Source organism: Elephas maximus, chromosome 9 (assembly GCF_024166365.1).
Source record: "Elephas maximus indicus isolate mEleMax1 chromosome 9, mEleMax1 primary haplotype, whole genome shotgun sequence".
NCBI classification, from domain to species: Eukaryota; Metazoa; Chordata; class Mammalia; order Proboscidea; family Elephantidae; genus Elephas; species Elephas maximus.
The window spans coordinates 15,964,369-15,977,193 of record NC_064827.1 but is presented as its reverse complement, the minus strand read 5'-3'; the positions used below and the strand labels follow the sequence as shown (position 1 = coordinate 15,977,193).

Sequence of the window (12,825 nt, the reverse complement as noted above, 5' to 3'; positions counted from 1 at the left end):
TTCTTTCTGTATTTTTATTCTTGTGAAAATGTCAGGTATGTCCAATTTAATTCTATTCTCCTCAGTTGACTAAATCTCTTTGATCTTGGAAGAAATTTGTAATTTATTTTGAACTTTTCCCACTTAGTAATCTGTTAATAAGCACCTGAATTATCTGAATTCTACTCTGCCACATTGTGGAACCATTCTCAAGCTGGCCTCTCAGTGGTGCTAAGCAAAGACCATTTTAATTACCAAATGTAACAAAGTTGTTCAACACTACCCCAGTCTGCAAGTACAGTCTTGAAGTTCTGGGTGTTATGTGGGCTTTTTAGGCAAATAAAGGGGTGGGGGGACGGAATAACAATGCAAAAAGTAAATAGAACAGAATTATGTAATCTAGAGAGGAAGCACCTTAAGATGTTAAATCAGTATCTGCTTTTTCTAAAGTAAAAGACCATAAATCATTTCCCTAATTTGGATTCCGTGGAGCTCCTACTGGTGAAATGATGACCACCATTCTAGTGTGTGGCGGCAATTAGAAAGCAAATACAGGGGCTGGAACAAACCTATTCTTCCTCTGCATCGACACTGTTCTTTAATATTCATATAAAGGTAAATAAACAGGTAAATCGAAGCGCTTCCATCTAGAAGCCCATGCCACAACTTGGGGAGATTTCTTAGGCTTTTCCTCCCCTCACCCCAAATGCTATCGATTCTACCTCTTAAAACTTCTCCTCCAAACCTGGAAGGCATTATGCTGAGCAAAATCAGTCAGAGGCAAAAGGACAAATATTGTATAAGACCACTATTACAAGATCTCGAGAAATAGTATAAACTGAGAAGAACACATACTTTTGTGGTTACGAGGTGGGAGGGAGGGAGGGAGAGAGAGGGTTTTTTACTGATTAATTAGTAGATAAGAACTGCTTTAGGTGAAGGGAAGGACAACACTCAATACATGGAAGGTCAGCCCAATTGGACTGGACCAAAAGCAAAGAAGTTTCCGGGATAAAATGAATGCTTCAAAGGTCAGCCGAGCAAGGGCGGGGGTTTGGGAACCATGCTCTAAGGGGACTTCTAAGTCAATTGGCAAAATAATTCTGTTATGAAAACATTCTGCATCCCACTTTGAAATGTGGCGTCTGGGGTCTTAAATGCTAACAAGCGGCCATCTAAGATGCATCAATTAGTCTCAACCCACCTGGAGCAAAGGAGAAAGAAGAACACCAAGGTCACACGACAACTAAGAGCCCAAGAGACAGAAAGGGCCACATGAACCAGAGACCTACATTATCCTGAGACCAGAAGAACTAGTTGGTGCCCGGCCACAATCGATGACTGCCCTCACAGGGAGCACAATAGAGAACCCCTGAGGGAGCAGGAGATCAGTGGGATGCGACCCCAAATTCTCATAAAAAGACCATACTTAATGGTCTGACTGTGACTAGAGGAATCCCGGCGGGCATGGTCCCCAAACCTTCTGTTGGCACAGAACAGGAACCATTCCCGAAGACAACTCATCAGACATGAAAGGGACTGGACAGTGGGTAGGAGAGAGATGCTGAAGAAGAGTGAGCCAATTATATCAGGTGGACACTTGAGACCGTGTTGGCATCTCCTGTCTGGAGGGGGGATGGGTGGATAGAGAGAGTTGGAGGCTGGCAAAATTGTCACGAAAGGAGAGACTGGAAGGGCTGACTCATTAGGGGGAGAGCAAGTGGGAGTAAGGAGTAAGATGAATATAAACTTATATGTGACAGACTGACTTGATTTGTAAACGTTCACTTGAAGATCAATAAAAGTTAATTAAAAAAAAAAGTGGAAAAAAAAAAAAACTTCTCCTCCAAGCTCTGCCCCCGTCTCTTTCCCTTCACCACTGCCATGATTCACACTTCCAACTCTTAACTAAACTAGGTTACTGGCCTCCTAAATGTCTCCAGCCTTCACACTTCAGTTTTCACATTACTATCAAAGCAAACTTTCAAAAATACAAATTAGATCATTTTGCAAGCTTGATTAAAGTCCTTAAATAGCTCCTCATTACCTTTGGGGAAAAAAAAGTCCGAATTTCTCAACATGGAATATAAGACCCTTCGTCATCTGGCGTCTGTTTAACTTTCTGCCATTGTCCTTCCTGCCACCTGTGTCATCCCAAGCCCTCTCCCTCCCCCTGCCCCACCCCAAGTTCGATATGAATTGCTCCAGCCATCCTGAAATATCAGAAGAACATTCATCACACTAGGCTCAGAAGGCCTCTCCACATTTCAACAGGCTGCTTCCTCTGCTGAGAACAACCTTCTTCTCTTTCTTCAAATTGTTAATGAGGATTCATCCTTCAAAAGTGAGCTCTGATATCACTTCCTCCAGGAAGCCTACCCTGATGTCCCCCAGACCCAATCCTTTGTGGTCCTGTGGCAGACTTAACCATTACCACAGTGATCACTACACTGTGTGACAGTAACTCTCTCTCATTAGACCGGGAGCATCCTTTTGTATTTAGTCTTTAATCCCAGCACCCAGCAGCATGCTTGAGTATACCCTCAATAAATGTTTGCTAAGAGAATAAATGACTACTTGTATAATCTTAACCCAGCATTTTCCAAAAGTTTTTCCAAAGTGGTTGTACCAATTTACTTATACTACTACCAAAAAATACAACTAAGTTCCCTGTTGCTTCATATCCTCACGAATACTTAGTAATGACAGTCTTTTCTGTGGAAATCATTGTGGTGGTTGTGTGGTGGTATCTCATTGTCATTGACAATAAGTCCTCAATATACTAACAGTATAGTGTCAGGAGAAGCCTTTCTCCCATACGCTTATTAAGATTTCCCAAAACAGCAAAGGCAAAGGCCCTGCAGTTAGACTTTTTCAAGGAACAATAAGAATACCAGTGAGTCTGGAGCAAAGTGAAGAACTGCAGTCAAGATCTTGGAGTCAGAATCAGAACTGATCTTATTAGTGGTTCTCAAAATTTGGTATTTATATGAAAACCCAGTATGCTTATTAAAATGGAAAATTCATGGCTTGCATTTTCCAGAAATTCTGATTCAGTGATTTGGAGCTCGGACCTGAACATCTGTATTATGATATAAGCATACCAAGCGATTCTGATGCAGTTGGTTTTCAGCCCACAGAATGAGAAACACTGTTGATGGAGAATAGGATTCTTCCTAAGTGAGCATATTATTACATATTACAGTGTAATTTATGAGACTACCCACTGTGATCCACAGGGTTTTCGCTGGCTGATTTTTCAGAAACAGATTGCCAGGCCTACTCTGTCTTAGCCTAGAAGCTTAGCATCATAGCAATATGCAAGCCTCCACTGACAGATGAATGGCGGCTGGGCATGTAGTGCCTTGGCCGAGGATTGAACCTGAGTCTCCAGCATGGAAGTCAAGAATTCTACCACTGAACTACCACTGCCCACTCCTACTTCGTGTATCATCTGGTTAGTGCTAAAGCTGTGATTTTCTGTATTGGAGGGTATATGCAGCAGCATCTTACAAAATGAAGCCTGCCTGGAGAAGTTTAAGACAGACTTTGCAATAAATGAAGGCCTCTGGTCATATTGCAAAACCAGAAAGGTAATTATAGGGAAGTGGTATGGCCAAACAGACGATGGTTCACGGAAGGAAATTCTGTTGCTGTTGTTAAGTTGATTTTTCAAGTTGCCTTCAAGCTGATATTCAACTCATAGTGACCCCATGTGACAGAGTGGAATTGCCCCCATAGGGTTTTCTAGGCTGTAATCTTCATAGCAGCATTGTTACATACTTTCTCCCACGGAGCCACTGGGTGGGTTTGAACCACCGACCTTTCTATTAGTAGCAGAGCGCTTAATTGATGTGCCACCAGGGCTGGTGGCGAAGTGGTTAAGTTCTCGGCTGCTAACTGAAAGGTCAGCGGTTTGAACCCACAAGCCACTCTGCAGGAGAAAGATGTGGCAGCCTGCTTCCATAACGATTATAGCCATGGAGACGCTATGGGGCAGTTCTACTCTCTTATAGGGTCACTATGAGTCAGAATCTACTCAATGGCACATGATAACAACAATGGTATGGTGAAAAGAACATTGGTATTGCTTTCAGGAGCTGTGCGGCTGAGACTCAGCTGTGTCTTTTAGACAAATCCCTTAACTAGTCTGAGTTTTGATTTCTCACCTAAAATTAGGATTATTTTACCTATCCTACCAACCTCACAAACCTATACCAAAAACCAAACCCGTTGCCGTCGAGTCGATCCCGACTCAAAGCGACCCTATAGGACAGAGTAGAACTGCCCCACGGAGTTTCCAAGGAGTGCCTGGTGCATTTGAACTGCCAAACTTTTGGTTAGCAGCCATAGCTCTTAAGCACTACACCACCAGGGTTTCCTCACACACCTATATAAGGGTCAAAATGAGAGTGGCCAAGTGCTCCTACAAAAGTTAGAACCTTCTTAGAGGAATGAAAATTGTTTCTGATTAGCACACTTGCCTGAATTAAAGAAAACAATAGTTCTTCAGGGGCACTTGTTTCTTGGAATAACCTCAATAGGGACTTGTTGTTATTAGATGCCATCGTGTTGGTTCTGACCAATAGGAACCCTATGTACAACAGAACGAAGCACTGCCCGGTCCTGTGCTACCCTCACAACCGCTGTATTTGAGCCCACTGTTGCAGCCACTGTGTCAATCCATCTCGTTGAGGGTCTCATCTTTTTTGCTGACCCTCTACCAAGCATGACGTCCATGTACCAAGCACGACTGGTCCCTCCTGATAACATGTTTGAAGTATGTGAGATGCGTCTCCCCATCCTCACTTCGAAGGAGCGTTCTGGCTGTACTTCTTCCAAGACAGATTTGTTCGTTCTTCTGGCAGTCCATGGTATGTTCAATATTCTTCACCAACACAATTATTCAAAGACATCAATTTTTCTTTTGTCTTCCTTATTCATTGTCCAGCTTTCACATGCATAGGTGGTGATTGAAAATGTCATGACTTGGACCAGGCACATTTTAGTCCTCAAAGTGACATCTTTGCTTTTTAACACCTCACAGAGGGATTTTGCAGCAGATTTGCCCAATGCAGTACCTCGTCTAATACCTTGAAAGGGTACTTAGAGATTCTAACAGCTGAGTCCTTTCATTTTACAATTTAGCGAGCATACAAGAAAAACTTTGAGTGACATAACCAAGGCTACAGAATTAATTTAGAGATAAGACTAGGCTCAGGTCTTCTGATTACTAGCCCAGGTTACTTTTTACCATAGTTGTCTTACTAATTCTTTTTTTTAATCCACCAGGTGGTTCTTATACACACCACAATTTGAGGACTGCTGCTCTACTGAATTAGAAGTGGGCGGGGGAGCACAAATCATCGTACTTATTCTTTTATTGGACTTAATGTTTTTTTTAAACAGCTTTACTGAGGTATAATTCATACTGTTCAACTCACCAATTTAAATTGTACAGTCAGTGGCTTTTAGTCTATTCGCAGAGTTGTGCAACCATCACCACAACCAATTTTAGGACAAACTGAAAAAAACCTCGGCCTATTGGCTCTCAATCCCCGTCTCCCTCCAATTCCTCCACTCCCAGGAAACCACTCATAGACCTTCTGTCTCTTTATATTTGCCTATTCAGGACCTTTCCTGTAAATGGAATTATACAATATGTTGTCTTTTGTGACTGGCTTCTTGCACTTAACCATGTTTACAAGGTGTACTTATTGTTTTAAATTATCAGGTAACAACAATACAGATTAGAACTAGAGAAAACCAAAAAAAAAAAAAAAAAAAAAAAAAACCAGTTGCGGCGAGTCGAATCCCACTCATAGTGACCCCACAGGACAGAGCAGAACTGTCCCATAGGGTTTCCAAGGAGCGCCTGGTGGATTCAACCTGCTGACCTTTTGGTTAGCAGCCGAACCACTACAAAAAAAAAAAAAAAAAGGAGGGGGGAATCACTCATAATCCCACTCGGATACAATCAATACATATATATTTTTTCTTCGTATGCAAGTACATTATCTGTATCTGATTGGAAAACAAATGGAGGACACCCCCCAAGCTCTTCCTCTCTCGCAGTGTCCCACTCTACCTCCCCGCCCTCCCTGCCAGCTCCCAGCCTGGGTACCCCGGCAAGCGGAGGAAGAAGCGCTCCCCCCCGCCCACGCCGGCGCGTCGCTTACGTCAGTGCTCGGAGCCGCAGACCCCCTCCCTCTGCCCCCGTCGCGTTAGTTTTGACAGAGCGCGATGGCGGCTACCGGGCTTGCGGGTTTCTCCGCTGCCGTGTCGGAAAAGCAAGAGTTTTACCAGCTTCTGAAGAACCTCATCAATCCAAGCTGTATGGTGCGGAGGCAGGCCGAGGAGATCTATGAAAATATCCCGGGTCTGTGTAAGACTACGTTCCTCATAGATGCCGTCAGAAATAGAAGAGCAGGTTATGAGGTGAGACAAATGGCTGCCGCACTGCTACGACGGCTTTTGTCCTCTGGGTTTGAGGAAGTCTATCCAAACCTACCTCCTGATGTTCAGAGGGACGTCAAGATTGAACTAATACTGGCTGTGAAGTTAGAAACACATGCCAGCATGAGGAAAAAACTTTGCGATATTTTTGCGGTGCTGGCCAGGAATTTGATAGATGAGGATGGCACTAACCACTGGCCCGAAGGTTTGAAATTCCTGATTGATTCCATCTACTCTAAAAATGTGGTTCTATGGGAAGTTGCAATTCACGTTTTCTGGCACTTTCCTGGGATTTTTGGGAACCAAGAGCGGCACGATTTGGATATCATCAAACGGTTGTTGGACCAGTGTATTCAAGATCAGGAGCATCCAGCTATCAGGACATTATCCGCTAGAGCTGCAGCTGCATTTGTCCTTGCTAATGAGAATAATGTCGCTCTTTTCAAAGACTTTGCAGACTTGCTGCCAGGAATCTTACAGGCTGTGAATGACTCCTGCTACCAGGATGATGATTCCGTCCTGGAATCCCTTGTTGAGATTGCTGATACTGTTCCTAAGTACTTGGGCCCTTATTTAGAAGATACTCTGCAGCTGAGTTTAAAGTTATGCAGCGACTCTAGGCTTAGTAATCTGCAACGCCAGCTGGCTCTTGAAGTAATAGTGACCTTGTCTGAAACGGCAACCCCAATGTTGAAGAAATATACAAATATTATTGCACAGGCTATCCCTCACATATTAGCGATGATGGTTGATCTACAAGATGACGAGGACTGGGTAAATGCTGATGAAATGGAAGAAGATGATTTTGACAGCAATGCAGTTGCTGCCGAGAGTGCACTAGACAGACTGGCTTGTGGACTCGGTGGAAAAGTGGTTTTACCAATGACCAAGGAGCATATCATGCAGATGCTTCAGAGCCCTGACTGGAAATATCGACATGCTGGATTAATGGCCTTATCTGCCATTGGAGAAGGATGCCATCAGCAAATGGAATCAACTCTAGATGAAATGGTTAACTCTGTTTTGCATTTTCTTCAGGATCCTCACCCGAGGGTGAGGGCTGCAGCCTGTAGTACACTTGGACAGATGGCTACAGATTTTGCACCTAGTTTCCAAAAGAAATTCCATGAAACAGTGATTGCAGCTTTGTTGCGTACCATGGAAAATCAAGGTAATCAGCGCGTGCAATCACATGCAGCTTCTGCTCTTATTATTTTTATCGAAGACTGCCCCAAATCATTGCTAGCTCTATATTTAGATAGCATGGTGAAAAACTTACATTCCATCCTGGTGATTAAACTGCAAGAATTGATTCGGAATGGAACAAAGTTGGCCTTGGAACAGCTTGTGACAACCATTGCCTCAGTTGCAGATACAATAGAAGAAGAATTTGTTCCGTACTATGATATATTTATGCCCTCTCTAAAGCACATTGTTGAGCTTGCTGTTCAAAAGGAACTCAAGCTTCTGAAAGGAAAAACTATTGAATGCATCAGCCATGTTGGCCTTGCTGTTGGGAAGGAAAAATTTATGCAAGATGCATCAAACGTGATGCAGCTGTTGTTGAAGACACAATCAGACTTAAATAACATGGAAGATGATGACCCTCAGATCTCTTACATGGTTTCAGCATGGGCTAGGATGTGTAAAATTCTTGGCAAAGATTTTCAACAGTACCTTCCACTGGTTATTGAGCCTCTTATTAAGACTGCTTCAGCTAAACCTGATGTCGCTCTCTTAGACACGCAGGATGTGGAGAATATGAGTGATGATGATGGCTGGCAGTTTGTAAATCTTGGAGACCAGCAGAGTTTTGGAATTAAAACTTCAGGACTTGAAGCAAAAGCGACTGCTTGCCAGATGTTGGTTTACTATGCTAAGGAGTTAAGGGAAGGATTTGTGGAATATACGGAACAAGTTGTGAAGCTGATGGTTCCCTTACTGAAGTTTTATTTCCACGACAATGTTCGAGTGGCAGCAGCAGAGTCCATGCCTTTTCTGCTAGAATGTGCAAAAATTAATGGACCGGAGTATCTTGCACTGATGTGGCAATTCATATGTGATCCCTTAATCAAGGCTATTGGGACGGAACCTGATGCAGATGTACTCTCAGAAATAATGAATTCTTTTGCAAAGTCCATCGAAGTAATGGGAGATGGGTGTCTCAATGATGAGCACTTGGAAGAACTGGGAGGAATACTGAAAGCAAAGCTCGAAGGGCACTTTAAAAACCAAGAATTGCGACAGGTTAAAAGGCAGGAAGAAAACTATGACCAGCAGATTGAAATGTCTCTGCAAGACGAGGATGAATGCGATGTTTATATTCTAACCAAAGTATCAGATATCTTGCACTCATTATTTAGTACTTACAAGGAAAAGATCTTACCATGGTTTGAGCAGCTACTTCCGTTAATTGTAAATCTAATTTGTTCAAGTAGGCCATGGCCAGACAGACAGTGGGGACTATGCATATTTGATGATATCATAGAGCACTGCAGTCCGACCTCGTTTAAATACGTAGACTATTTTCGGTGGCCGATGCTACTAAACATGCGGGACAATAACCCTGAAGTCAGGCAAGCTGCTGCCTATGGCCTGGGAGTTATGGCACAGTTTGGTGGAGATGATTATCGTTCTTTATGTTCAGAAGCTGTTCCACTGCTGGTAAAAGTTATTAAGTGTGCAAATTCTAAAACCAAAAAAAGTGTCATTGCTACAGAGAATTGTATCTCAGCAATAGGGAAGATTTTGAGGTTTAAGCCTAACTGTGTGAATGTGGATGAAGTTCTTCCACACTGGTTATCATGGCTTCCACTGCATGAGGATAAAGAGGAAGCTCTTCAGACTTTGAGTTTTCTCTGTGACTTAATTGAAAATAACCACCCAGTTGTACTTGGTCCAAATAATTCCAATCTTCCCAAAATAATCAGTATAATTGCTGAAGGAAAAATTAATGAGACAATTAACTGTGAAGATCCTTGTGCCAAACGCCTAGCTAATGTTGTGCGCCAGGTCCAGACTGATGACGAGTTATGGTTGGAATGCGTATCCCAACTTGATGAGGAACAGCAGGCAGCCTTACAGGCGTTGCTAAATTTTGCTTGAAGCACTTTAATATCACTTGAATATCATTTACCATAAAAGTAACTCCAAATAAATATCAGCAGTTTATATCTCTTTGCCACATTTCTCCAGGATTAGTCAGTGTTACAGCCTTCTGTCCACCTTGCATGTTTTATCTCTTAAACACAGACCCTTGGTGATGACCTGTGCTTCCATTGTCTTAGAATGTTTGTCACTTTTCCCCTAGTTGATATGAAGTATATACATTTTTGCTGTTCGTCTGACGTATTGATGCTGGGCAAGCAATATACTTGGTGTCAAGATGTCATGCTGAATACCACAAGATGGTAGTAAGAACTCACAAACATAAAATACGAGAACTTTCAGAACAAACGTCTTTGGAATTGTAGGGGAACGAACTAATGGCAGGCTTATTCCTACTTTGTAACACGCCTGGCTGTCATGGTAATGGGAGGATGCTGAAACTGGGAGACATTTTTGAGATGTTGCAGCAGTGTGGAGAGTTCATAGTGTACTCTTAGGACCTGGGTGGGACGTATCCCTAGTCTAATTCCCCAGGTGTCCAGCTGAGAGTTATAAGAACTTTAAAACCTCCTTAACTAGGCTGTTCTCTACTTAAGTTTTCCAGGATTCCAAGAACCATGGCTACTGAAAAGGGAATCCTGGTACATCTAACATTGGTAGCATATAGCATACTGAAACAGTGTTTGACAAATAGTAAGTAACCAGTATTTATGGAAGGAGTCAATTAGTGTTACGTGTTTAAGCAGTGTATCATTTTGTGTATGTATGCCATTTTCCACCCTGGAAAGCAGCTCAACAAGAACAGAAGCCCTGATTTAGAATGGGGCTTAAATAGACGACTATTCCTTATAGATTCTGTAGTAGCACTGGAATATTCTATTGTGAAAGTGAAAAGGAAAAGTTAATTTTAGCTTTAAACATGAAAAAGAAAACAGCTTTGAGACTAGTCATTCAGCAGTAGATATACATTAGGAGAAAACCTTTCCTAGATTTCTATAAATCTAGGATTATTTATATTAATTGGAATGTTGGTCTTTAATGTCGAGCTTTTTGTATGGTAGGAGAAAAGCTGTCTACTCAAAAAATAATTGATCCCACAACTAATAAACAAATACATCTGTCATGATTTCCTGAGGCTATTGTGAGTACTGGGTATGTAAAGTATTCAGCAAATATTTAAGACCTAATAAGTGTTCAATAAATGGTAGCTGTTGTTGCTGTTGTTTGTACCTCTGCTGTGTTCTTTGTTGTGTTTAGAATTCCTTTTACATTACGATCTCAGTTCACCAACTACCAGTTCAGACAGGGATATGAAGTTGAGATTTTAGATAACGCAATCCCTGTCCATTCCATACAATTATTAATGGAGCGATCACAATTTTGTTGTTCATTTAAGATAAAAAGTATAGATGAGTAAATGGAAAAATCCCACTACAAAGTATCAACAGAAGTTACCTCTGGGTGGTAGGATAAAATGGCAGTTTTTCTTTTCACTTACTCATATTTTCTAATGTATTTATATCAACATATTTCTTGCATAATAAAGTTTTCTAAAAGTTACAGGGCCTGTCCTTGGCCTCTTCATGAACTAGAATTGGGGACCATTCTACTTACCCACAACTCTTGCTTTTATATCCCTTAACTAAGAGGCTCTTAATCAACAGGGAGCCCTGGTGGCACTGTGGTTAAAGCACTCAGCTGCTAACCAAAAGGTCGGCAGTTCAAACTCACCAGCCGCTCCTCGAGAGTACGATGTGGCAGGCTGCTTCTGTAAAAATTTACAGCCTTGGACACCCCATAAGGCAGTTCTACTCTGTCTTAGGGTGATATAAGCCCGAATTGACTCCACAGCAGTGGGTTTGGGGTGGTGTTTGTTTTTGATCAACATTCCTAGCGATTACCTACGCTCTTGTGCGTGAGGAATTGGGAATTCTGCCAGACAACTTTGAATTAGGCATCTGGAGTTTCTGAGGTATGACAGAACCAGATTTGAAGTTTGGTAAACTACTTTCTTAAGCATCAATTTCCCCACCTGTAAAATGGGGATAATACCCACAGGATTATGAGAAATGATGAATGTAAAGTGCTTGGTGGCCTGGGGTAATTTCTGGGAGTCATGAAATAAAGTTGGTGGCCAAGAAGAGAAGAGGATATTTGCTTGGGTAGGGTGGGTTTTACATTCTGGGGCTTTATCAAAGGAAATTAGAGACGTTCCGTCTGACAGGCAGGGCTTTGAACCGGTTCATTCAGGTTCAAACTCCTGCTGAGAATGTGCATTTCCCCCAGATATGCTGAATCAGATCTACAGTTTAACAAGATCTCCAGGTGACTCATGTATAATAAATTTTGAGAGCCACTGCTCTACTAGGGGTTCTCAGAATTGGTCCCTAACCAGCAGTATTGCAGTATTAGCATCCTCTGGGAACTTGTTAGAAATGCAAATTCTCAGCAGGGGTTCAAACTGGAATGAAGGGGTTCAAACTGGTTAGAAGCCCTGCTGACAGGTGCCCTGGTGGAAGCACTCAGCTGCAAATTGGAAGGTCCGTGGTTGGAACCCTCCAGCTGCTCTTCAGGAGAAAGATAAAGATGGGGCAGTCGCCTTCCATAAAGGTTACAGCCTTGGAAACCCTATGGGGGAGTTCTCTGTCCTACAGCATTGCCATGAGTCCAAACAGACTTGATGGCAGTGGGTTTAGTCAGACTCCAGTTGCTGAAGTTCAGACATATTTGGGCTCTGAATAGAGAGACAAAGCTGCAAAAGACCAATAAAGTATAAATATCTGATAAGGCATTTATTTATTTAGAGTTTTTTTTTATTAGATAATGGGGGGGGTATGGAGGGGGAATGTCAATACCCTCAAAATGTATCCACTATACTGGATTTAACTTCCCAAAGAAAGCTTTGAGGTTTTGAATTTTGTAAGCGCTTGAAGGGTCTCATTAGTGAGAAATAAACAGTCTCAGGAGTTAGAATACCGTGACCACTTTAATATAACTTTTACTTGCTTGATTTCTATAATTTTGTTTTTCTGTTCAAATAATTCCAAGTTTCAAGTGAGAGGGCTCTGTTCAAGTAGAAAAAGTTCTATGTGCCTCCTTCCAAAAGAACAGGAAAAAATAGTTAACAGCTCCTTTATGGAACCATTAGTTCTTCCTTTCCACTTTAAGCAAAATGTACGTTTATGTGAATGATGAGTCTCCTTTTTAGTCATTTAAACAGTAATTTAAAACTAGATTAAGGCCACGTTGACATGACTACTTAATGCTGTATAGCTGACTGGA

General features: G+C 42.0%; 1 protein-coding gene across 1 annotated transcript; it reads left to right on the top strand.

Annotated features, from left to right (window-relative positions):
• Positions 1-6,219: 6,219 nt before the first annotated feature.
• RANBP6 (RAN binding protein 6) lies at positions 6,220-11,087 on the top strand. Its single transcript, XM_049896777.1, has one exon. The coding sequence runs from the start codon at positions 6,223-6,225 to the stop codon at positions 9,538-9,540; it is 3,318 nt and encodes a 1,105-aa protein (XP_049752734.1). The 5' UTR covers positions 6,220-6,222; the 3' UTR covers positions 9,541-11,087.
• Positions 11,088-12,825: the final 1,738 nt, after the last annotated feature.